Below are 25939 nucleotides of genomic sequence, written 5' to 3' on the forward strand. Positions count from 1 at the left end.
TGTCTTTCAATACTTTGAAAGGATAAGCCACTGCTGCCTTAGCAGATGAATTCTTCTATAGAATTATAAAACCACTCATTATTTACTGTTCAGCTGGAGCCTAGCCTGTATACAATGCTTAGTGAAGACTTTATTTTGGAGTCATTTATCCCATTGTGTAAAGATTTCAAAGTAAGATGCTACACTTAACCCAGCTTCACCCGTGTGTCCAGAATAAAGTCATTCCTTCCAGAGATTTATTTCCTAGCTTTAATTCCAGTTTTGTCAGGTATACAGGGGGTAATATAGCCTATTAATTTATCTTTCCTCTTCTAGAACATGGGAAAAGAATACCTACTTTACAGGGATAGAGAGACAAAAATTCTTATATATACCAAAAGTTTTACACAATGTTTAAATACTTCTTTATATAGAAACATTAGCAGATGGTAGCAAAACCAAAGAAAAGGACTTTTGAACACATCATTATGTGAACACCAACAAACTCTCTAGGATCATTTCATGCCATTTTAATTGAGTTACAGTTTCATTTATCTTCAAGTTCTATTATTATATACATTCTGATCAAAAAGATCCACTTACCCGAGGGAATAATAAATGGGTTCAGAGTATTGTTGCCCTTTTTACAAATGTAGCCCAGTTTCTGTACACATTCCAGATTCTCCCACTTCGCATTCTTTCCAGGGTTTAGTGACACGCAGCTCTTTCCTGGTTCTGATGATGGACTTCCTTCAAGCAAACGACAAAGTTAGAGTGGGACTACTGGAGTTTCCTAAGTGGATGGCTTCCACCTCCCCTGCCACCGCGCTTTAAGCCATCATCCTTGGGATTTAATGGATCCCCATCCTGTCTTTTGCTACACATTCACAAACAAGTATTTACTGAGTGCAGAGCAAAAGACATGGTGGGTATCTATTTGGTTTCTTGTTGCTGGCTTATTCCAAGGCTGACAATGCTGATTACACAGTAGCTTTGAAATAACCAACCTCAACAATGGACAGCATTAGACCTTAAACTTTAAACAGCCGTGATGATGGATGACATCCTGTGTCACACAGGACCGAATGAGAAGAATGTATGCTGCTCCAAATGACCTCTGTTAACCTTCCCCAGTCAGAGAGATTCCAAAGTGAATACACAATGCGAGGGACAAACACAATGGTAAAGGGATCTGGAAGCCAATGTTCTACACTCCCAGAGCTAAGATGCATTTAGTTGAACTCAATAATGAAAATCTTTGGAGCTATCTCCTCATCTGTTTCATACAGGAAGCCACTTAAAGAACCAGACTGGGTTGACATCTACTGCAATAGATACATGCATCCACCTCTACATCGTCTGATGTATAATTTATTTACTGCAATGGATACATGTATGCATCTCTACAGCCTCTGATAGAAGGTTTATCCACTACAATGGATACATGCATCCATCCCTACAACCTCTGATGTATAATTTATCTACTGTAATGGATACATGCATTCATCCCTACATCCTCTGATAGAACATTTATCTACTTCAGTGGATACATGCATCCAACCCTACATCCTCTTGTATCATTTTAACCCCAGTGTTCCATAACTAACTTCATCTCATTCCTGAAGTCTGGCAAATGAGCTACATACATTCTGTCAGTACCTTAATTTTGTGACCTTTGATAACTATTTATCATGCACCTAAATTTCAGTCTCCCAAAAAGAAAATCATGTCACCTGAACTTGGAAGTCTTTAGCAGAAACATTTTGCAGGTTGTATAAATATTATATAAAGGAAAATACTATTAGCAATAAGTAAAAAGAATTTTTTAAAAAGCTGTTGATAACATGACAAAGATAACTGGAAAGTAAAGCTCACAGAGTTGGTATTAGTACTAGGAAAAAATATCCCAGGAGACAATAGGACATTTAATAAATACTACTTTTAACTAATGTGTTTGTTAGTAAATCACACTATACATTCATCTGTTAAAGCAATACCACTGCCAACCTTAAGATAATAGTGTTCTTTATTGATCCCATGGCTATTATATAGTTGAATTTATATTTCTTCATCATTCACATAAAATATTCTTGATTGAAATAAAAATATAGCTTAGTAAGACTCTCATTGGAAAGAAACAAAGACTAGTTTTGAAACTTTTTCATCTCTGGGTAGTACCATGTGTTGTTAGAAGCTACCAGAGGGCTATTAAGTGTGAGTCCAACCTCTCTAACTCCAGCTCACTACCAAGCCTGGTTTATGGTAGAAGAGTGCAGTTAATGATTAGTGATGTCTGCCATGGAGCAGGAAAGGGGAGGAGGAATGTATTCATCTTGTGTTTATCAGCTTCCCGCTTACCTGCTCTTCTCCACACAACCCTACTCTCAACCAGTTTTTTTTTTTTTTATAGCCCAGGTTATCTCAAACAATTGATCCTTGTGTTTCTGCCTCCTGAGTGTTAGGATCAGCCACAAATGTGCACTGCCATGCCTAAAGTCACAATTCTTTTTTTAGTCTGAACCACTAAATGCCCTTTTAAAGCATTAGGCTTAAAAATGTTAAACTTTCTGTCTCATATCTTGACTTACTAATTTTTTTGGGGGGGGGGGAATAGGGTTTCTCTGTAGCTTTGGAGCCTGTCCTGGAACTAGTTCTTGTAGACCAGGCTGGCCTCAAACTCACAGAGATCTGCCTGCCTTTGCCTCCCGAGTGCGGGGATTAAAGGCATGAGCCACTGCCCAGCTTCTTGACTTACTTTATAAAAATTGAATAAATAGTGTTTTATTTTTTAAAGTACTTAAACAATTGCCAACTTTTGTGTTCTTTTATCTTGTATGTTTCAACAACATGGAAGAGAGCCATTTACTCTGTGTTCTAATTTCCAAATAATAATAATCAGAAAGTTGCTGGAGTATCTACTGACTCTCATTTTTACAATCAAATTGTGTATTGTTAAAAAAAAGTGCTCATAAATGTTTATGCTAGCATAGAATTTTAGTGTTTATGCTAGTGTAGAATTTTAATATTTACACTAGTGTAGAATTTTATAATCTGTGGCTGAGATAGTATTTTTAATTAAAGAGTATTCTATTATAAACATCACAAAATAGTATCACCGTAGACTTTAAGATCATGTCATTTTAAAAATATCTCATGACCCTAGATATGAGAAATTCACCAACCCAAAATATTCAGTTCTCTTAGATTCATAATGTGTATTTGTGGATAACAGTAGAAGCAAACATATGCTCATATTCAGGCCTCAATTCACAGAACTGAAATCCCAGATACTCAGAAGGCTGAGGAAGAAGGATTCCAAGTTCAAGGTCTTTCTGGGATAGAGTAAATTAGAAATCGGTCTGTGTAATGCAGTGAGACTGTCCCAAAATTAAGAGTTTATGGAGGACTGAGGACATAGCTTAGTGCTTGTCTAATGTACACAAGGCCCTAGGTTCTGTCCTTAGTACGCACTCAAGTGTGTAAAATCATTGATATCTATACAGCATTATAGATATTAGAAATATATGTATCTTTGGTATGAGAGAATTGTCTGTATTCTGTCAATCATGTTTTAAATAAATGCTGATTGGCCAGGCAGGAAGTAGAGGTGGGGCGATAAGAACAGGAGAATTCTGGGAAGGGAGAAGCCCATTCCTCCCACTCCTGCCCAGACCACTGAAGAAGCAAGATGTAGGTAAGCTACCTGGCTGAGAGAGGTACTGAGCCATGTGGCTAACACAGATAAGAATAATGGGTTAATATAAGTTACAAAAGTTAACAAGAAGCCTGAGCTAATGGGCCAATCCGTTTTATAATGTATGGAGATCTCTGTGTAATTTTCTCCGGGACTTGCCAGCTGTGGGGTACCCAGAGGGACAGAAACCCCAACAAGCCAGCCCATCATGTTACATATCGTATATATAAGCACTTTTAAATTTTAAAAATTTTGGTAGAATAAGAGAGTCACAAAACTCAGAGGGGACAATGGTCATACAAAATGTTGAAAACACTTAGCCAGCCTTAATAATAGTTCAGTAATCTTTTCAAGGACAATGACAAAGTTAATATAACACAAAATACATATTAATAGTAACAATTCTATTATCTTTAATCTTACTTAAGAATGGCTATAAAATGATGTGAGATTTCCCTTTGTACATTGTGATTACCATTAATGAATAAAGAACTGCTTTGTGCCTCAGCCTCCTCCAATAATAAAACATACTTTTGAATGTAAGAACTAAACAAATCCAAGCTATGTGGAGAGAGTAGACATCAAACAGAAATCACATTGAGCGTTGTGATTATCCTGGGAAACAAGTCCTTACCCTTGGAAGCTGGTCCGGTGTGAACTTTCACCTTTAGAATATTCAAATCCAGGTTGCAAATGTCAAAGCATGGTGAGAAATGGACTATGTTGCATTAAAACTCTTTGAAATATATGTGTAAGGTGAGAAAGGTAAGGGGTTTTGATCCTACTTCATGTTCCGGCTTGGTGGGAGCCTAGCCAGTTTGGATATTCACCTTCCTAGACATGGACGGAGTGGGGAGGACCTTGGACTTTCCACAGGGCAGGGAACCCTGACTGCTCTTTGGATTGGAGAGGGAGGGGGAGAGGAGTGGGGGGAGGGGGAGAAGAGTGGGGGGAGGGGGAGAGGGAGGGAAATGGGAGGCTGGGAGGAGGCGGAAACTTTTTTTTGTCCTATTCTCAATTAAAAAAAAAAAAGAAAGGTCTTTAAGATACCCAATGATCCCATTCAACTAGTAACACTCAAGCAGGTTTAACCTTACCTGGTAGCCAGTTCAGATACCGGAACGGGCTGCCTCCACTCCACTGCCAACCATTGCTGAAACTCAGGCTGTTGAGTCCAATCCAGAGTCCTGAGCTCAAGGAACTAGTCAATCCTATACGCAAAAAGCAAACACAAACACAAATCAGACATTCAGAAATGACAATGAAATTAAGTCCATAATTAAATATGTTAAGCAAAAATGTGAGAGAAGTGCTGGAGAAATGGTTCAGTGGTTAAGAACACGTACGACTCTTCCAGAGGACCCTTAGTTAGGTTCCGAGCATCAGTGTTGGGTGGCTTAGAACCATCTTAACTCCAGTTCCAGAGAATCCAATATCCAATACCTCTGGCCTCTAAGCGCACTTGCTTGCATGCACATGCACACACACACTGATAACAGTAATAATAATAATAACAATAAATCTGTTTTTTAAATGTGAGGGAAGTAGTGATTAACATAGCTAAAACTTTTTCTAATAATCTAAAACAAACAGAGCCATGGCCTTCACTGACAGGCAAAGAAACAGGCAGGAATATTATGAAAAGCTCATAGGGCCCTGGCTAAGGTTTCCACACTAATCTTAATCACTGGATACTCTCTTGGGGCTAATACAAGTTCTTCTTGTGGGGACATTATTATGTTAACTCTTATGAAATAATGACTTTCTTACAGTCCTTGAGAGTAAAGGTAAGATTTGTTTTATAAAATAAACAAAGCTTTTCTATAACAGAAAATTTTTACTAAATACTTTGACCTACATTGTCATAACTCATCACCTCAACTTTGTATTTTAGAACCTATTTTGAGAATTTATGATGTCTAAAATCAATTTAGCTACTTTATAAATGGTTATTAAGCTGAAAACAATGTTTATGCCAACACTAAAACAGCAGTGTTTTACTTAGGCAGATAATAAATAATAATTATAGTGGTTTAGTCTACTGAAGCCTAATATGGAAATAAAACTAAAATTGCCACATGGACTAGCTAACGCAAATATTTCAACCTCTTACTGTTTATATCTTTTTAAAAAATCAAAAGTAGGAATTTTATAATCCCTCTAAATTTTTTTACTTAATGGGAAATAATTTTTAAACCTATGCTTTGATTTAGGTTTAAAGACACTCAAATATGTATACATGTTAGAAACAAATTTTCCAGTTTACGCTCACTGGTACCTGTGGGATATTTTCCTCAGGAACACCTTCAGTGGTGAGAGCTAACAGTTAAGCACTTACAATATTGAGAGCCTCATATTTGCCCATTTGTTTCAAAGGCTAAAAAACAATACAGAAGAGGAGGCAGCAAGAATGGAAGAGCCGGAGGACGGGGAGGTGAGCGGCAGGAAGAAGGCCTCTGGACACAGCACAGCCATCGCACCTATGAGCACACTAGGAAGACCGGGCTGATCTCAATGTCACAGAATCTAGCTGCCTCTATTTGCCAAGCACCGGGATGAAAGGTATATGACGCCATGCCCAGCTCTTCTTATGACTTTTTAATATGAACTAATATGAGAAAAATGGAAAGAAATTAAATACTGATACAGAAATTTCAAAGACAACTAATTCAAATTCACTTATTTTTTTATGTGTACAGGTACTTGGCCTATATGATATCTGTGCACACATGTATTCCTGACCTCCAGGGAGGCCAGAAGAAGGTCACTGGGACTGGAGATTTGGTTGTGAACCACTATGTGGTTTCTAGAATTGAAATTACATATTATTCTCCAGAAATGCAGCTGGTGATATTATCTGCTGAGCCATCACTCCAGCCCTCACTTATTCTTTATCAGACATTCTAGAAGGAAAGGATTGGAGAGCTAGTGTGGCTTTCTGAAGTGTATTGTATCTGGGGAAGTATCTAGTCCAGTTCTCTCATGGGACAGCCAGGACAAACAAAGATGGACAGGCTAAACACCTTGCTGAGGGTTATGGAGCAGTAGTAGGGGTCAGAACCAGAACCCAGGGTTCCGTTGAGTATTTCCAATGGATTTAGTCACCTTAAACTTAAACTTCCAGGAACTAGACAGGTAGCACAGTGATTAACAGCACTTGTTGTTCTTGCAGAGGACCAAGGTTCAGTTCCCAGCACCCACGTGTAACTCCAGTTCCAGGGGACCAGATGACTTCTTCTGACTTCCATGGGCATTCGACACATTGATGAACATACAGGCAAAATACTCATACATAGAAAGCAAAATAATAAATCTAAAACCAAAATGTCCACATAAATTTCCCTGTAAATAATTTCAAGTACTAGCAAGGTACCTTACACAAAGAACAATGGGCCATGTAGGGGTTTCCGGTCAGAGACCTTGCTCCTGATGGTTTTCAGCATCCTGTTCCTTGTTACATGACATTTACCAATAACTTTTGGCTAGGTTTTCAATGTTAAAATTTTACTCCAAATTATGAAATTATTTATTTAAAGACTTGCTAAGAAAACTGACATCAATATGGGAAGGTATCACTTAATTGTAGAGCCATGTGATAAATATCAAATATTCTTAATTGAAACAGATGGTGAATTTGTGTTATGCCAACTTCATACTTATCTGTGCCACCATTAACTCCTTTACATTATTGTTTTTATATATTACTGAAATTATTTTGAGTGACATATAATCCCTTTAGGATGAATAAGAAATAAGCTAAAAATCATTGCCTCACATTCATGCAAGAGAAAACATATTTCTAGACCGTGCTAAAAACATTCAGGGATCAATACTGCATTGATACTATCCTTTATATTAATACAATTATTGCTGAATGTTATATTTTCACAAATTCTAAAATAGTAAGTTTATACTAACTTGAATAATTATCACTCCCCTATTTCTGGAGGAATATAGGGAAACACTTTATAAAAGTACCATTTCAAGTTGAACACGTTTGTGCATGTCTATATAACCCCAGCACTTGGGATGCTGAACCAAGCAGTATCAAGAGTTAGAGGCTTAAAGGCAAGACCCAACTAGTAGCATTTCAAAGTGTTAAATATAACTTACAAAAGGTAAGTGCTCTAGAAGTTTAAAAATAATTACCAACCAAGGAGTTAGGAGCATGATAGTACACGCTTGTAATTCTAGCACTCTAGAGGCTGAAGCTACACACGGAAGATCGTTGTATGTTTGAGACCAGGTAGTTAGTACCAGGCCAGCCAGGACTACATAACAAGATATCTGTCTCAAAAGAAAAAAGTAAAAGTGGTTTTTCAAGAGTGTGCTTTTGTATCAGGTTTGAGTTAAATCACCAGGTCCAGCACTATGAGAAATGACAGCAGATGTTTAAGGAAGTCACCTTCTGGCTGCCCCATAACCCACACCCTGTACCTCATACCCCATCAACTCCATGGGGCCTCTGAGCTTGAGAACCAAATCAATACTTTTAAAATTAGGCCTACAAGATAGTTATGTGCCAAGTAAGTACATGTGATGGCTATCATTTCCATGACTGCTAGCAGCTACATGTTGAATTTAGATTAGCTATAGAGTGATTTGGGAACAAAATTCAAGTCCTCTACTAAAAGTGTCATTTAAAAGTCTGACATCTGTGATGATCCGTCCTCAGCACAGGAGAATAAAAGGAAACACCCTGTAAGCAGATGGGCATCAAGCACTCAGGCATATGTGTAATTTTGTAAAGAATTTTTATTCAGACCAAGAATTTTTATTCTAGCTATCCAAAGCATCAGTTATCAATTCCAAAGGATTCCTTTTTTATTTTGAGTGTATGCATCATATAATAACGTACTTTGAAGTCTGCTTTTGAACTTTGGTATGATAGAGACTTCCATTATTACACTAGTATTTTAATTTCACTCTCCGCACGTATATCCCATTTATTTTCAGGCAATACCATAGGAAATCAGCTTACACATACACACATACACACACACACACACACACACACACACTTTCACACACAAGTCTGGTAACAAGCCAAATTTTACTTCCTTCATTTCCTTTCAATTCTGTGAATGATCATTCAAACTACACATAGTTAGGAATCAGGTTTAGGAATTGAGGATTAAATGGAGCATCCTAACTCTGGGGAGAAGTTGAAGTGAAGAAGATAGAATGGCCGTGGTCCATGTGCAAACAAGCATCCAGGTGGAAGCATGTCACCCTGGGGATAGTATGACATCAGACTACAGGTTAGAAAGACATTTACTGGCACAAGGAGATTTTGGTGAATGAACTGAGGCTCTCTCTGGCACTTTGGGCATGTCAGATCCCTGCTCATTTTGTGGGTGAGACTCGGGCAGGGTAAAATGGAAGACAGAGATGAACTTCAATTCAGCTCTTTTTACACACTTGCAACAAGAAGCAACCTACCTCATGTTAGTCCACTGATCTTCTATCGCCTCTTTAAAGTGTGATAACAATAGTCATTTGCGAGATTAATTATGAGTTTCAGAAAAATTCCAGCAGGGTGGTGGTGACACAGCACTTGGGAGGCAGAGACAGGCAGATCTCTGTGAGTTTGATGCCAGCCTGGTCTACAGAGTGAGTTCCAGGACAGGCACCAAAGCTACAAAGAAACTCTGTCTTATAAAACAAACAAAAAGAAGAAGAAAAAGGAAGGAAGGAAGGAAGGAAGGAAGGAAGGAAGGAAGGAAGAAAGAAAGAAAGAAAGAAAGAAAGAAAGAAAGAAAGAAAGAAAGAAAGAAAGAAATTCTAGTGTCTGGCACATAGCCTCTACCCAAAAGAGAGCTGGAGAGATGGCTCAGAGGTTAAGAGCAAGGACTGCTCTTCCAGAGGACCTGAGTGCAATTTCCAATTCCCAGCACCCACATGGCAGCTCACAACTGTCTGTAATTGCAATATCTGATACCAATGCACACAAAATAAAAATAAATAAATTATTTAAAAAAATAAAGTTCTTTAAAAAAAAAAAGAGGACAACCAATGTGTTTGTTTCTGGCAGTCTCCCTATGAAGGCCCACACCGGCCTCAAGCTTGCAATCGCTCCCTCCACCCCATCAACCACCACACACATCTTAACAAGTCTTTAACTTCAGACTCATCACCATGGAGTATGCATTTAAAAAAGTCCTGCTTACTTCCCAAGCTCCTCTCATGAATATACTTTATGTCTATTACGGGTTGTTTTCCATTTGAGGGTCTATTTCTCAAAGAGAACACATCACAGACCACCATCCGCCCCACAACATTATTTACCAGAGTCCTCCTCAGTAACAAGACCATGGATATCAAATGCCATGACTATCTTCCTTCTAGAGAAAAGGAATGTCTTTCCTCTGCTCCAGATTATTTCCTGTTTCCTGTCAGATAACCTTTCCTTGTGGCATGATATTTTTGACTTACAGAAAGGCAGGAAGTGCCCTAGGTCTCCCTAGAAATCTACACACGTCCAGATTCTACTGGAAATCTGCTGACTGCAATTCTGAGACTTGAATAAGACTCAAGGAAACTCAAGGGAAGGGAGCTCAGGCCTGAGTGTCCACGGCCTGCCGGCTGCCCAGCTAACATGCTCACAGCACTTGCTCCTCAGGACAGTGTACCCATTTGACCCAGACAACATCGGGCAGTGTACCCATTTGACCCAGACAACATCGGGCAGTGTACCCATGTGACCCAGACAACATCGGGCAGTGTACCCATGTGACCCGGACACCATCAGAGCAGTGTTCCCATGTGACCCGGAGACCATCAGGGCAGTATACCCATGTGACCCCAAGGCCATCAGGGCAGTGTACCCATGTGACCCAAAGACCATCAGGGCAGTGTTCCCATGTGACCCGGAGACCATCAGGGCAGTGTACCCATGTGACCTAGACAACATCGTGCAGTGTACCCATGTGACCGGGAGATCATCAGGACAGTGTACCCATGTGACCCGGAGACATGGACTCGGGCTCTGGTAGGAAAAGCTGCTATCCACACCTCCAAATCACCTGGGATATAGGCAAAACGCAGTTTTCTGGGCTATCTACTATCTAGACTGGAAGATGGTCCAAGTACCTCCATCCCAACAAAGTGATGATAATGATGGATAACCACCTTCCCTTTACAGAACTACAGCACTGGGGCTAGTGAGACGCTCTGCGGGAAAAACCCAGCTTAAGAATCTGAGTTTGGTTCCTGGATCCCACGAGGCAGAAAGAGAAAACAACACCTATAGGCTGTCTTTTGACCTACACACACACAAACACACACACACACACAGAGGCATGCTAAATACATAAACATAAAAAATAAAAATGAAGAGCCTACTATGCTGTGTTCTTGCTAACAATTAACCATTCCATTGCTCAAACTTTAGGGTAAACTTCTAAAAAAAATTACCTTAACTTTTTTCATCATTTGACAGTCAGCAAATTGAGAACTTTTCCTTGGAAGGGGCCGTGAACTCCCTGGATGGGAGGCATACCTATCACAATGAGCCTCTTCTTCAGCAGCTCACCTCACCAGCTCAACCTCCACACTGTATTCCCCATTCACTGTGCTTGGTCACTTCCTGGTTTTCTCATTTACATCTGTTTTCCCCATAGGACTTTCAGGCCCATGTGGGTAGGTCAGGATCAGCTTGGGTGTCTCTGGGACCTAGCAGAATGCCATCCCCTAAGTCATCAAGATGATATCCTGAATAAATGTGGAGGGAAATCACAGGACCTTAAAGTGTTTGTAAATAATTATGGGATATTTGAACAAATAACTATTATAAAATGGCAATAAGAAGAGCTGAGGAAATAACTTCATCAGGAATGCACTTGCTGTGTTATAAGAACTGGGTTTGATCACCAAAAAACGATATAAAAAGCCAAGCATGACGGAGCATACATACAATCTCAGTGCTGGGAGTCAGAGACATGAGGATTCTGGGGACTCACTGGACAGTCAAATTAGCCTAAACAGGGATCTCCAAGTCCCAGAGAGAGGTCTTGCATAATAAACAAGCAAAAAATAAATAAAAAAGCCAGGGTGTATGGCTACTGAAATATGTCACCCAGGGTTGACGTCCTCAGTCCAGGCAAGGACCCACACCCAAGGGTTACTGGCCAACACAAACAGGATGCCAAAGGTTTATGTTTCTGCTTTTGCTTTCTTTTTGTTGTGGTGCTGATTTTATTTTATATTTGTGAGTGAGAACATGAAGTCTCCCAACCAAAAAAAAGTCCAAGGCTGGATAATTTCAGCACAAAATTCCACCAGAACTTCAGAGAAGAGCTAATACCTAAACTCATCAAATTTTCCCACACAATAGAAACAGAAGAAACATTGCCAAGCTCTTTTTACAAGGCTGTAATTACCCTAATACCCAAACCACACAAAGACTCAACTAAGAAAGGGAATTACAGAGCAATCTCACTCATGAACTTTGATGCAAAAATACTCAATAAAATACTGGCAAACAGAATCCAAGAACACATAAAAATCATCTGCCATGACCAAGTCAGCTTCACCCCAGAGATGCAGGATGGTTCAACATATGAAAGTCTGTCAATGTAATCCACCATATAAACAAACTGAAAGAAAAAACCATATAATCATCTCACTAGATGCTGAAAAAGCATTCAACAAAATCCAGCACCCCTTTATAATAAGGGTCTTGGAGAAATCCAGGTTACAAGGAACATATCTAAACATAATAAAAGTAATATACTGCAAGCCGACACCCAGCATCAAATTAAATGGAGAAAAACTCAAAACTATCCCACTAAAATCATGAACAAGACAAGGCTGTCCACTCTCTCCATATCTATTCAACATAGTTCTTGAAGTTCTGGCTAGAGCAATAAGACAACGAAAGGAGATAAAGGGGATTCAAATTGGAAAGGAAGAAGTTAAACTTTCATTATTTGCAGATGATATGATAGTGTACATAAGTGACTCCAAAAACTCTACCAGAGAACTCCAACAGCTGATAAACACCTTCAGTAATGTGGCAGGATACAAGATCAACTAAAAAAAAAACCCAAAAAGGAAAAAGAAATATAGGTTTGCGCCACTGCAATGGTTAGAAAGAAAATACCCCCAAAGGTCTTTCTATTAGAACACTTGGTCTCCAGTTGGTAGCCCTGTTTGGGAAGGCTGTGGAGCCTTTAGAAGGTTGAGCATTGCTAAAGGAAGTATGTCACTGAGGGCAGACGCTGAAATTTTATGAAACGGCCTCACTTCCTGCTCTTTCTTTCTCTGCTTCTCTTGCATGGATCAGATGTCATCTCTCTGTTTTTTGCCTGCTAGGTCAGCCTCATCCTCTTGCTAGCTTGCCTCCCATGCCATGACGGACTCTATCCCTCTGGAACTGTAAGCCAAAATGAATCTTCCCTAAGTTGCTTTTGGTCAGAGTAATTTATCACTGGCAGAAAAATAATTGATATAACTACATGCCCATTTTTTGCTCTTGTTGCTGCTTTATTTTTTTGAGAGAGAACAATTAAGTTGGGTGGGTGGGGAGATGGGAGGGATTGCTTGAGATCAAACCCAGGCCTTCTTACATGCTGGATAAGCTTTCTGGCAACCGAGCCACCTCTCCAACCTTCAGGAATGAGTGTTACAGATTAAATATATATTTTTCTCAATTAAATACTAATTTCACAGCTTTGTAGTAGATGTTTAAAAAGTCAAATAATACATTGTAGAAATAAAACCTGAAAATGCATAGATAGATCTGTCAGTTGGACAGGCAAAGTCAGAGGGACTTAGATTTGCACAGGAATTATTAACCTGCCTCTGTTACTAATCGTTCATTTCATTTTATCATCTTGAACTCTCTAATGCTAACAGAAAACCTTTGGCTTCAGGTTAAACATGGGTATCACTGCTGGATCCAAAAACTATACCACTCATTGATATTGGCGTCCTTTGCTCTTTGTCCAGTTCACTCCTCAGAAGCCTTCTTAACACCAACTCTAACGGCAGACAAACTGATAACACAAAATCCACTCTAGATATGACAGTTATTTGTCATCTCTGGTGCTGTTTTCTGAACATGGATTTCTTATATGATCTGTACCAGCCGCTAAGAGACAAAATTTTCATGACATTAACAATTCATTTTATTACCTACTCCTAAGCTACATGATGTGGAAATCAAGTAATCCGATTTTACATACATTTTTTAATTCTGTCATTACCTGTCAGGTATGTTTGCTCGTGAATCTCCGTGACACTCAAGAGCTCGGCATTCTGCTGTTTGCAGCTCTCCCTTGCCTGATGCCAGGTTAAGGCAGACTTGGAGTTTATTTGGTAAAGAACTCCGGTCAATGGATCTTTATTCCAGAGCCTCTCACTGCCTTCAACTGCGAAAGAAGACAGTCAGTTAGCTGTGCGATGCATGGGAAATGCTTACAGAGAACAATACATTCACAACCCATCCAGTTCCCCTCATCACATCTTCAGCTGCTGGCCTTTTACTCATCTTTAAAGCCAGCTGTACCTTCCTCGCTCCTCAGATGAAGAGTAGATGTCTCAGCCAACCACAGTTAGAGTGTTTCATGCGTCTAAGGTAAGAAAGAGACACAACTTCTCCCGTTTTCCTGCTGGGACATTTGGATTCGATGATGTAAGATACAAGGAAGAAAAATCAAGACACCATCCCAGTGTTCTGGATCAGTGAACGAACCAGGTAAGGGAGAGGAAATAACGCATGGTTTCTTAAGGCAAGTGTCTCTATTGTGCAGTTTGGTCTATTAGTAAGGCATAAGAAGAAAGTTCACAGACTCCTTTAGACAGGCTGGGAACACCTGAACCTGCCAGCAGAGAATAAAGTGGCTTTCAGAGCTTCATTTTCTCATCACCGGGATGCATTCCATCGAGGTCCCGGCAATAGGACATGCTAATTGTCAGGCTTCCTTCCCGTGATTAAAGAAAAAACTGGCCACTTTCACTTATATTGGCCCTTCGATATTATAAAATTGTACATATCTTTTATAAACTTAGTGAAAGCCCAATAATGTAGATAAATATTATTTATAGCCTTTTACATATAAGATATTTTGAAGCTAGCAAATAAAATGTTTTATGCTTGGAGAAGAAGTCTCTTTCTTGTTTCTTAATAACGCAAAATTCTGCTTACAACCTTGGGGAAAACAGCAAAACCTTTGCATTTACTTCAGGGAAAGGAACAGAGATTATATAATTTTTAAAGTTTTCAAGAAAGTGTTAAACTATCCATACCATCTCGTGTACGGCACTGTAATTCTTAACTCTAGATCTAATTGTGTTTCATGTCTGATGAGGAAGTGGCAATCACAGTGCTTTCGGTCCCACATGCACCCTCCACCCTGTGCTTTGACATTGTGGTAACACGACACATCAAAGAAGGAGGGAAAAATGTGTTAGAACTTGACTCCTGCAGTGGCATAGAAATGCCCAAAGTTTGTCTTGTTGTTGTTGTTGATGATGTTGCAGATGGAACCCAGGCCACTGCTGAAGGTGCATGGGCACTGGACTACTCAGCTACACCTCAGAAATAAAACAACTAGGAAAATCACTGTATGCTTAGAGACAAATAAATTTCAATCAGTAATATAAAGTGTGAGAATGACCTGATGTTTGACAAATTTAATGTTTGTGTAAATGAGACTTTCCAGTGAGATATATTTGGGTTTTATTTAAAGACAAACATTTTTAAAAAATATTTAATACTTATGGGTTTGCTTAGAATAAGGTAGAAAATGTGATTGTGGACTAAAGGAGGGTATTTCCTTATTTGGAAATAGTCAAGAGGATGTAATGACCCCAACGTGAACTGAACATTATCATAAACAACCTAAAGGACAATGGGAGCATGTGTTTAGTGGCACTAGGTCAGTGACCAATACCTCCTTGTCCTGGATCAAATCTACTGGGCTTAAAGTTATTGTAAAATAATAAAATAATATAAAATAAAATTCTCCTTTGACTGACCCACAAAACAAAATTAAAATTTTATGCAGATGGAAATAAAACGACTTTTCTATAGTTATTTGTCTTTCATATGTTTTATGTCAGGACAAATATATCATTTGGCTTTGAATACACAGAGTTAACAAGACTAAATAATATTGTAATGGATACATTGGGAATTCCATTCCCACACACATCCAAGGACATCAAAGTCTTTGTGTTACTGACGTCCCATTTGTTCTCCACACGCTATCCATCACACACCCAACAAGTCTTCTATCATACCACTTAAGGGAAGGATGCTACGGTAGGAACCATGAAGCACATATCCCTGAGAAAAATGAGGATGGATTTAGAAAGTATCACTCTTATTAAGTGAAGACAACTCTTCACTGGTTTAAAAATAGGTACGCCACTTTTCCAGACAAAAAGATTTCTCATTCAAAACATTAGATAGCTGTAAACCTTAAATGGAAATCAAATTTCTAAATGTTGATAGAAGAGAGGCAAATATATCTACCTCCATCAAGGCTAGAGAATTGTACCTGTATGGACTCGAAGCCCATGAACTTCAAGTGTCGTTATAAATACATCTACCTCAGTCACGACCAGCGCATGGTACCATTAAGGACTTGAGGCCTGTGACCTTCCTGGACACTCATCAGATGCTGAAGAGGCAATTACAATGCCATACAGAGTATGAACTCGTTTGCTTTTAACAAGACATTTGGGAATTATATAGTCAAAAGGTCATGCAGGGAAAACGCTCAGAAATATGGTATAGTTGGACATTAAGAAATTTTGCTAAGTTTTACTGTCTTAGAATACTAGCAGAGTAAGAATTCATGCATGAATTTGTGGTCACTAAAAGCTTAGTAGGACACAATGTTACTGCAGCTCAGAGAATTCCACAGCAATTCTGGGCCCCACTAGAGTCTCCTCCCTGGTCCAGGTTCCTTTATGGGGTAGCAGAAAACCAGGCCTGGGGGATGCGAGGAAACATACTGCAATAATCCAGCAATAAATGTGACAGAGGTTGGACATACGTAACTTAGGAAGGGGCGCCTGACTGCAAGAAGGATGTTCAGAGAAGCAGAAGTAAGGCAAAGACTTCAACCACTTCCTCCATCCTCGGCCCTTGCTCTGCCCCCAAGCTGTACCCCCATCTCCACCTAGACCTGTCACACACGTTTTTACAGATTCTTAAACAAGGACAGAACCACTGATTTCAAGTTCTGGTACTTGATGTGGCCTTGCTAGTTCTAGAAACACTTGAATTTTCATTTTCAAAGGACTTAGAAGCATAAATTACCCAATTCCCTTGATATCAAATTCCATCCTGTTGGGGCTTCAAGGCAGTATCATTTTCACAGCTAGGAGCTCCAGCACATGCTGACACAAAACTTGAGAGCCCTCAAACTCTTTCTCCCACCAAACACATTTATCATGCCATTTAAATTCTGGTTTCAACCTACGGCTTTATAAAGCTAAAGCATTTGGGGTTTGGCAGAATGGGGTGTCTACCTCCAGCATTGTCTATATAATACTGTATACAGTATACTTTGCCCTAAAGTCTCAGCAAATTAGGGTGTTATTTCATACAAGGAATGTTGGGGCAAGGGCGGTGCTGTCTGATCTTCCTCCCAAAACCTAAATACAAACAGTGGTCTCCAGCCACAATTGTTCGTTTTCTCCACGGTAAAATGAGAGCTATGGAGTCTGTAAGGGGTTAGAGTGGGATACTCTAGGATAACAAGTGTGAAAAAATTGGGGGAACATGTTCTACACGAGGCCGAGGTCCTACCACCTTGTTGTCATGGTGACTGTTCCAAGAATATCTTGGTCGGTTACTTACATTGCAATGGACAAAATCCAAACAGCTTGTCGGTGTCGTAGTCAGTGGTGGTTCCACACCAGAGCCATCCATCTGAGCGCCCAGCGCTGGTGCAGTCTGCGTACCACTTGTTTTCAAACTTGAACGGAAAAGCGCAGATGGCTCCGTTTGCATTGCCCAGCAAGGAGTACATGGCTGTGGGGACACAGGGGTTTGCATTTAGAATGAAAGTGGCATGTGTCTGTACGCTGACTTCACAAGGCGTCCTGAGGGAGCTGCTCTCGCTCTTCTGATCTGCAGACCCTTGTCCCTCCACCTCTCTGTAGTCCGTCGCTTGGCACCAGTTGCAGCACGAATTTAGGAACCAATTCTAGCCCCACCCCTTTCCCACCACCTTTTGGAATGGATTGTGTTCCTTTCTCTGAAGAAAGAACGGCAATAAGCTCTTGTGACACCAGTTTTAACTTCTGCCTTTCCTCCAAGGCGGGTAGATGCTATCCTTCCTCTTGGCTAGAAGTCTAGTCTCAATAACTCTTCAGATTGGAAACAACCTTAACGCTATGGAGCTGGCAAAAAGTGAGAATCAGAGGTTGGATCCTTGGGACCCAGATAAATATGGACATGGAGCCAGGGTCTCAGAGAAACTAGCTAACTAGACCCACCAAATCCGTGAGTGCCAGGTTCAAATGAGAGAGCCTGACTCTGCCTAAGGTAGAGAGTGATGGGAGAAAACACTTGCCATCAACCTCTGACACATGTGTACACACATCTACATCTTAATACACACACACACACACACACACACACACACGCGCGCGCGCGCGCGCGCGCGCCATAGAGCCACAGGCAATGTTCAAAACCCCTCCAACTATTTCTGAGCAAGTCAGCCTCCAATTAGTTGTTCAAGTGGTTTGTATTGGGGGCACGGATAGGATCGGCAGAGTTCTCTAATCCATATCCTAAAAAGAAATCACTCAAAACCCTTAGACAGTATTCACAGTCAGTACCTTTCTTTTTCAATTTATGAAATTTGGGCCAGTCTTGCTGTTTAGCCTAGAGTGGCCTCAGACTTAATCCTCCCAGATTCCTGCATGCTGAGATTACAAGCATGTGCCGCCACTGTTCCCAACTGCTTCTTTGCTGCTTTGTTTTGTTTTATACATGATACTGATTTCATTGGACTTGTTTTCAATTCGTCAAAAATTACTTTTTAGTTAGTTATTAATAATTTCAAAACACTATTCTAACTTTAGTTCTGCTAAGATATACATCGAGTCTTTTTTTAAGAGCACCTAAGATCATTCTATTCATCAATCAAACATCTTTTTACGTTCAATAATCTAAAGTATGCAGCTTCCAAGCTAAAATAAAAATTTTGTTTTGAAAAATTTCGGTACCAAACTAGACCTATGATTTCTGCTGCTTTTTCCCCAATTTCCCAGTTACATATTCTCCATTTTCTTCCTACTTTTGTTTTTGTTTTATCATTGTCTTGGGGGGAGGCGTTTGTTTTGTGTTGCATTGTTTTTGTTTTGCTTTGTCTTGTTTGAGGCAGGCTTTTACTATGTAGTTCTGACAGACCTGTAATTTTCTATGGAAAACAAACTGGTCTTGAACTCCCAGAGGTTGCCCACCGGCAGCTCCTGGGTGCAGAGATGACCTGCTGTGTCTTCACATCTATCACTACTGTATTTTCTCTGATGACATTGTATACATATATAATACATTCTAGACGGAGAGGCACCGAGAGAACCTGTTCTTCCTTTTTTTTTTTTTTTTTAGTGAGGTGGAATGGAGCATTGTGGGTCAGGGTGCACAAGGAAGTGAGAGGGCAACTTGTGGGATAGGGTCTCTCCTTCCACCACGTGGGTTTAAGGAACTTAACTCGGGTCATTGGGCCTGGCTGCAAGTATCTTTACCACTGAACTATCTCTCCAGCCCCAGGACCAATCTTCACATCTTAAGTTTGTTTGAGGAACATGCTGGATTCAGTAAGAATTGGGCCAACTCTCAGGGTCAAGCATGCCCTTCCCCTTCCCATGAAGAAAGTCCATGGGAACCACAGGACCAGTGCATGCTTCAGTAAGTCAGAGAATACATTCTCCTGCTGGATTTATAGATGCCAGCCAGAAGAGCTCTTTCAAAAATAAGATGTTTATTCAAAAATAGGTTCGAAAGAGGTCCAAAGAACCAAACTCCACCCTGCCCACTTCACTAAAGAAGCACAAAACTGCCCTCAAATCATGTTCCCTTTAGGGCACAAACTTCCAGATAGTCCTTTAAATTATCCAAATTTACAATACTATTTTTCTAAAACAATCTCTAATATCAAGCAGTTTTTCAATAACATGGTACCTACAATTTTAACCTATATCGTATTAAATCAATTTAAAGGTAACTCTAGAGCTGGAAAGATGATTCAGCAGTTAAAAGCAGGCAGTGTTTTGTAAGAGGACTCAAGAACCCATGTCAGATGGCTCACAACTGTCTAAACTCAAGTCCATGGGATCAGACACCTCTTCAAGACAGACACTGCACTCATACACACTAAAACTCTTCAAATAAATAAAAAGCAATTCCATCTCTCTCTCTCTCTCTCTCTCTCTCTCTCTCTCTCTCTTTCCCTCCCCCCTCTCTCTCACACACACACACATACACACAATTTAATTGTTTCCAAATTAAAGTCATTTTGAGGGTCTAGGCTCTTCAGCAAGATTATTTTATATGTAGAAAGATCATCAAAGTGTTGGCAAAAGGTAGCTGGTGAACCATCTACAAAACTATCATGCAATTCTACATTAAAATAATTCAAAGAGTCCTGTGTCAAGTTGTGTACTAACCTAGAATCTGGGTGAGGATCGAGCTTGCAAGCTGTACATTTAAACAATCTTAGAGGATGTTTCTTAAACACATTAGTGTGATGATCGCTACCCTAAGTATTATGCACATTTTCCTCAAAGCAAATGACAGAACAGAAAGATAGTGACAGACTACTGTATTTTAAAATAAATAGGCTTGGTGGTACAGGCCTGTAATCCCGGCTACTCAGGAGATTGAGACAAGATGACTTTAAGTTTAATGTTACCTGGGCTACAGACCAAATTCAAGGCCAGCCTAGGCAACCTAGTGAGACCCTACCTCTAAATAAAAAGCAAAGCCTACAAGAACTAAAAGCAGCCAGGCAATGGCGGTGCACACCTTTAATCCCATCGCTCAGGAAGCAGAGGCAGGCAGATCTCTGTGAGTTCGAGGCCAGCCTGGTCTACAAGAGCTAGTTCCAGGACAGGCACCAAAGCTACAGAGAAACCCTGTCTCAGGGTGGGAGGGGAGAACTGAAAGACTGAAAGCAGAGGTCAGCAGGAGAGCGCATGCCCAGACTGTGTGCAGCCTTGGATTTAACCCCCAGGACTGTGAGAAAAGAAGGAAACAGAAAAGTTCAAAGAGGTGAACTCTAACAGTATTATCCTCAAATTGCATTCCTCAACTTGACAATCGGCCCCTTTTTGAATTTGACACAATCAAGTCTGAGCAAGCTTATCTTGCCCTTCGAGTTTTCTGTTGTGTTTCCCCTGGAAGGTGGCATTGCTTGGCTTGCCTCTTCGGGAATTTCTAAGTTTATATCACGTTCAATAAATGCCTGGAAATAGCTCTTTCTGAACTCCACCCTCAACGACTTCAATTTCTACTCTCCTCTTCTTTTTAGATGGGCAGAAAGCAGACAAATAACCTCTTTACAGGGAACTGGGTTCCTGGGCTGTATCACTGTGATAAGCGAGGTCCAACCAGTCTCCGCAGCCCCAGCCGCAACGTCATTTAGGAATAAGTCTCCCCTGTCCCCAAAGGCCTCTTCTTCCTCCAACCTTGAAGTTGTTCGAGATAATGCCTCACACTAGCCAAATATCCACATGTGAAGAAAGGGGGCTGTGGCATCATCTGACTCAAAAGAGAAGCCTTCGTAAAAGGTTCGAGGCTCTTTTGAATTGTCTTGATTTGCTGTCTGATTCAAAGTGAATGAAATTTGACCAAGACAAAGGGAGACTAAAAATTCTGAGTATCTTTCCCCTTTGATGGCTCAAGGAATTCACTTCAAATGAAGAAATTGCCCTCTCTGCTCATGCTGCCTTTATCTAAGGCGGGTGACTAGACATGCCCACTAATCCATGAGCCAGTTCCTCAGCTTGAATAATCCAGAATGATTATTGTCTCCAAATACCGCAGCGTGACAAAATCATCAGAAACACTCAGAGTTTCATTTCAGGTGATCTGAAGTAAAGAATGTCCTTGCGATCATTTCTCCAGAGAGATCCTAACCTTACCCTGGAGGTAAGGAAAAGCCTCATTAGAGCTAACGGGACAGTCTCAATGTCAAACAGAAGGCTTGGGTCAAAGACCACAATGAACCACTTCTGAAAACTAGAATACATTGCTTAAAAGTAGGTAATATATAAAGGCGCTCAAAGTCATATTTCCTATGAATTACCAATAACTAATGGTTATTAAGGATATTTTCTCACACTTATTCACCTTCAAGTCCATCTAGATCACAGAATAATTCAAAAGCTCACAGTGATGCCTTACTGTTTCTTGTACAGACCACAGTGGGGCACACTTATTTCCTTCAGCGTCACGCGAGGCGACAGAAAGCCAGTTGACATGAGGATGACGCCCTCTGAGCTCTTACCTTCATAACCCCTTGAGCACAAATCATCTGTGGTTCCGTACACCTTCCATCTGCTCCACAGACCGGAACCCTTGTAAAGTTTGATGTTCTTTTCTTGCCTATTGCCATAATTAAAATATAACTCTGTGCCCTTGAGTCCAAAGAGCGTGTCGTTCTTGCACTCCCATTTCTGAAATTCGCTTTTCGAGTCGCAGGCATACAGAGTGACTGAGGCCCAGTCGGTTTTTGATGACACACCCAAGCATAATTTGAAAGAGACACTCATAATCTGTGATTCCGACACCCAGCGGAATTTCTGGGACTCGGCTTCTGGGTTGCAGCTTGAGGTCTGCACCGAGCTGGCACTGAGAGCGTCCACACAGCGCTTGTGATCTTCATTGTAGATCAAAAATTGCCTCGTGTCTGTTCAGAGAAATTAAGGAAAACATGGTGATTAAGTATGTTCACATAATGAGGGCAATGTTTTAAGACAAAAGTTCCCAGATTTCTGTTTCCCTAGAGAGGTATAGTTCCAGGGAAACTGGCGGAGGTAACTGTCTCAGGATGCTTCTCTCCCCCCTGGAAGCTGGACAGACAGACTTGAGGAGGGACCTGGTAGGAAATAAGTTTGGGTAGCTTTGGCTCATCCTCCATAGCTGATCTGTGGTCAAATGGGACTTCCTTTGGTGGAAAAAAAAATCAAGAAAAAAAGAATTGGTAAGCATGAATTTCCTTCTATATGAATTCATGTCAAGGTGTTTCTTTTCTGTTTACTTTTAAAGACTATCCAAGGAAAAAATAAAAGATTGATATTTGACAGAAATATACACTAACCACTCCTTGTAACATTTTCCTAAATTTCTTCTATCTACTTTGGACAGTGTTTTTCCAAATAAGCTGGTAAAATTGGGTTTCTGAGAATCTGAAAAAAAATGATCTCAGTTATTCAGTTATTCTTAACCAAACCATTCTGGGGCTGAAGTGGGGAGGAGGGAAAGAGGGAGAGGGAGTAGGAACAGCAGCAATCAGAAGAGTCCCTCCCTATTTCCAGATTATATTCAAATAGCAATTCTGTTTCCTGTTCTCAACTCCCCAGTGCAGTTGGCATCACCTACACTCTGAGGTCAAGTCTCGGACTTTCGACTAAAAGCCCATAATGAATCATGGCCTCAAAAGTCCATTGTCTCCTGGCTCACTTGCTCCTCTCCCCACGCCCACACTGGAGAAGACTCCTTGCCTCTTCTCATCCATATTCCTAATTCTTGCCACTCTCTTCTGGGGTGCTACATGTCATCAATATGTTATATATTAGAAATATGTTACATGTGCTTTACATCATAAATGCTGTATGTGCTGTATGTTATAAATATGTCAAACTCCGTAAAACACAGATCTAAAACATCGGCTACCATTTGCTTCTCTGGAGTCGACGACTGCCCCTTACACACGCCACACCTACGTCACCTGTTCATTGAACTCCTTCCCACACCTGACTCCACTTTGCTGCTGCCCACGAGTTAGTGCAACAAGGTAAGTTACTTTCTTCCTCAAAAAAATAAAAATTTTTAAAATGTAGGGTGCTTTGCTCATGGTAAAACACAGAAAATAAGAAAATAATACATTAAAAAAAAAACTACTAAGAGCATTTAGCATACACAAATGCTAGTCAACCTCCTCTCGTTTAAAGCAGACTGCGAATGTTCCATTAGCTTAGCTCTTCCCTCGTGTTTTCCTAGCTGGTCTTGCCCTCCACTGCTCCGAGCTGCTCTCAGTATAATCTCAGCAGTAACCACACACCGATCTTACACTCCAGATTTCAGTCATTCTGGTTTGACTACTGCCTGGCCTTTTTAAAACCCCTTATTCAGAGAAAAAACAAACCAGGAGACAGTCATGCACTGATGGGGAAGGACAAGAAAGTCTGTACACGGAGCATGGCCTCCCTTCAGAGAGTTTTACTTTCATGTACCCGATTTTCATCTGTAGTTCACCTGAACCTCACTCCAGTTACAGTAGTGTTTTTGTGAACTCTCTAGTTAAGTTTCCATAGCTGTGGTGAAACATCATCACCAAACGCAGCTTGGTGAGGAAAGAGTTCATCTCAGCTTACAACTCTTGAGTCACGCTCCATCATTCGGGGAAGTCAAGGCAGGAACCAGAGAAGAGAAACAACGCTTACTAACTTGCTCAGCATGCTTTATACAGCCAATGCCACCTGCCCAGGGTCAAAACAACCCCAGTGATCTGGGCTATTTCATATTAACCATTAATCAAGAAAATGCCTTACAGACTTGCCTACTGGCAATCTGATGGAGATAGTTCCTCAAATGAGGTTCCTCTTTCCAAATAATTCTAATCTATGCCAAGTTGGGAAAGGGAAAGAAAAAAAAAACATCCAGGGCAGGAACCAACATCCAGCATTTTCTTTCTCAATGCTTCATCATGCACCCAGATTCACAAGCCTAAATCCACTAGTCACCCTAGTTTCCCAGCTCTCTCTCCCTCTCCTCCTCCCCCTCCTTCCCTCTCTCTCTCTTCTTCTCTCCCACGTCCACCCTTCCCGACTCTGTGTGCAATCTGTAGAGAAGGTGAGGGAGAAGCTCAACATCCATTCCCTCCTCTGTTCTCATCTTTCTGATGTCACTGTCACCATCATGGTCCTGCTCCACTCTCGGCTCTTTCTGAAGAGGAATCATGGAGGCAGAGGACTTCTGGTGACCCAGATTCCTTTGACGAGAGGACACTGACATGTCTCTATACAGCAAAGCCTTCCCCCACATAACGGTTGTTGAATCCACTGAACGAGGTGGAAGAGTGGGATTCTCTCTATTCCTGCTCTCTCCTTGGTGGAGCTCCCTCCATGCATTATTCTGATTGAGTATTACTTGGTTTAGACAATGGTTTTATTTCTTTTCTGTCTTAAGGGCTTGGGTGAAAACTTTGTTTCTAATTAAAAAGCTGGTTTTCTTACTTTTTCCTTTTTTGGTTGTTTTTTGAGACAAGTTTTCTCTGTAGGTTTAGAGTCTGTCCTGAAACTCACTTTGTAGACCAGACTGGCCTCAAACTCACAGAAATGCACCTGTCTCTGCCTTCCTAGTGGCGTGCACCACCACCACTGAGCAAAAAGGGATGGCTCAGTCATTAAAGACGGGGCTCACAACCAAGGTTGATTTTCTAAGGGCAGAATCCCTTCAGGTCTGGAACCACTGAGCCCAGGAGGAGAGTACTTGACTTTCACAAAGCAGATCTCTGGACAGGGAGCCGTCCAGCCCTGACACCTCTCACTCCTCGCTCCTCATCATTCGGCCCACGGCCCCTCACCGACACCACCGCCAGTGCTGAACCTTGCTGTTACTCAACACTCCTGGCTGGTTGCTATTTTAGCCACTTCATAGTCCCAGCTCAAGTGTCAGTCCCTCCATGAGCTGGCCACCTCCACTCATTCTACTCCGCTCTTTTCTTTAGGATACCCACAACCTTCTTGCAGTATATGCTCTCCTTTTATTTGTGAGCTTTGTGGGGGTTGGGGATTTTTGACACAGGCTAGCCTTGAATTCTCTATGGCACAGAGGCAGATCTTGAACTCCTGACCCTCCCGCCTCCATCTTCCAAGCACTGAGATAACAGGCAGGTACCAACCAACCTTGTTTACTTATTCTCACTGTGTCTGCTTCTGCAGTAATATAAACCCCATGAGAAGGACCTGGCCTCTCTGGTTCAATATTATCATCTTTCTTCAGGAAACATAATTTTCCAATAAATCTTAGTTAAATGAATGACTGCTGTAACTGAAGTGATTTTTACTCAGACA

At 40.7% G+C, this 25939-nt stretch overlaps 1 protein-coding gene across 1 annotated transcript in view; it reads right to left on the reverse strand.

Annotated features, from left to right (window-relative positions):
* Mrc1 (mannose receptor C-type 1) overlaps positions 1 to 25939 on the reverse strand; it is an 87418-nt gene that overhangs the window by 54634 nt on the left and 6845 nt on the right. Inside the window, exons 2-6 of the mRNA XM_050144743.1 lie at positions 22150 to 22551; positions 17490 to 17663; positions 13882 to 14046; positions 4771 to 4884; positions 583 to 729 (exon numbers count right to left, since the gene is read on the reverse strand). Coding sequence (XP_050000700.1) covers positions 583 to 729; positions 4771 to 4884; positions 13882 to 14046; positions 17490 to 17663; positions 22150 to 22551 — 1002 coding nt within the window. The remainder of the gene's footprint in view (positions 1 to 582; positions 730 to 4770; positions 4885 to 13881; positions 14047 to 17489; positions 17664 to 22149; positions 22552 to 25939) is intronic.

Source organism: Alexandromys fortis, unplaced genomic scaffold, assembly GCF_014885135.2.
Source record: "Alexandromys fortis isolate MF-2015 unplaced genomic scaffold, M_Fortis_MF-2015_v1.1 scaffold_52, whole genome shotgun sequence".
Lineage (NCBI taxonomy): Eukaryota > Metazoa > Chordata > Mammalia > Rodentia > Cricetidae > Alexandromys > Alexandromys fortis.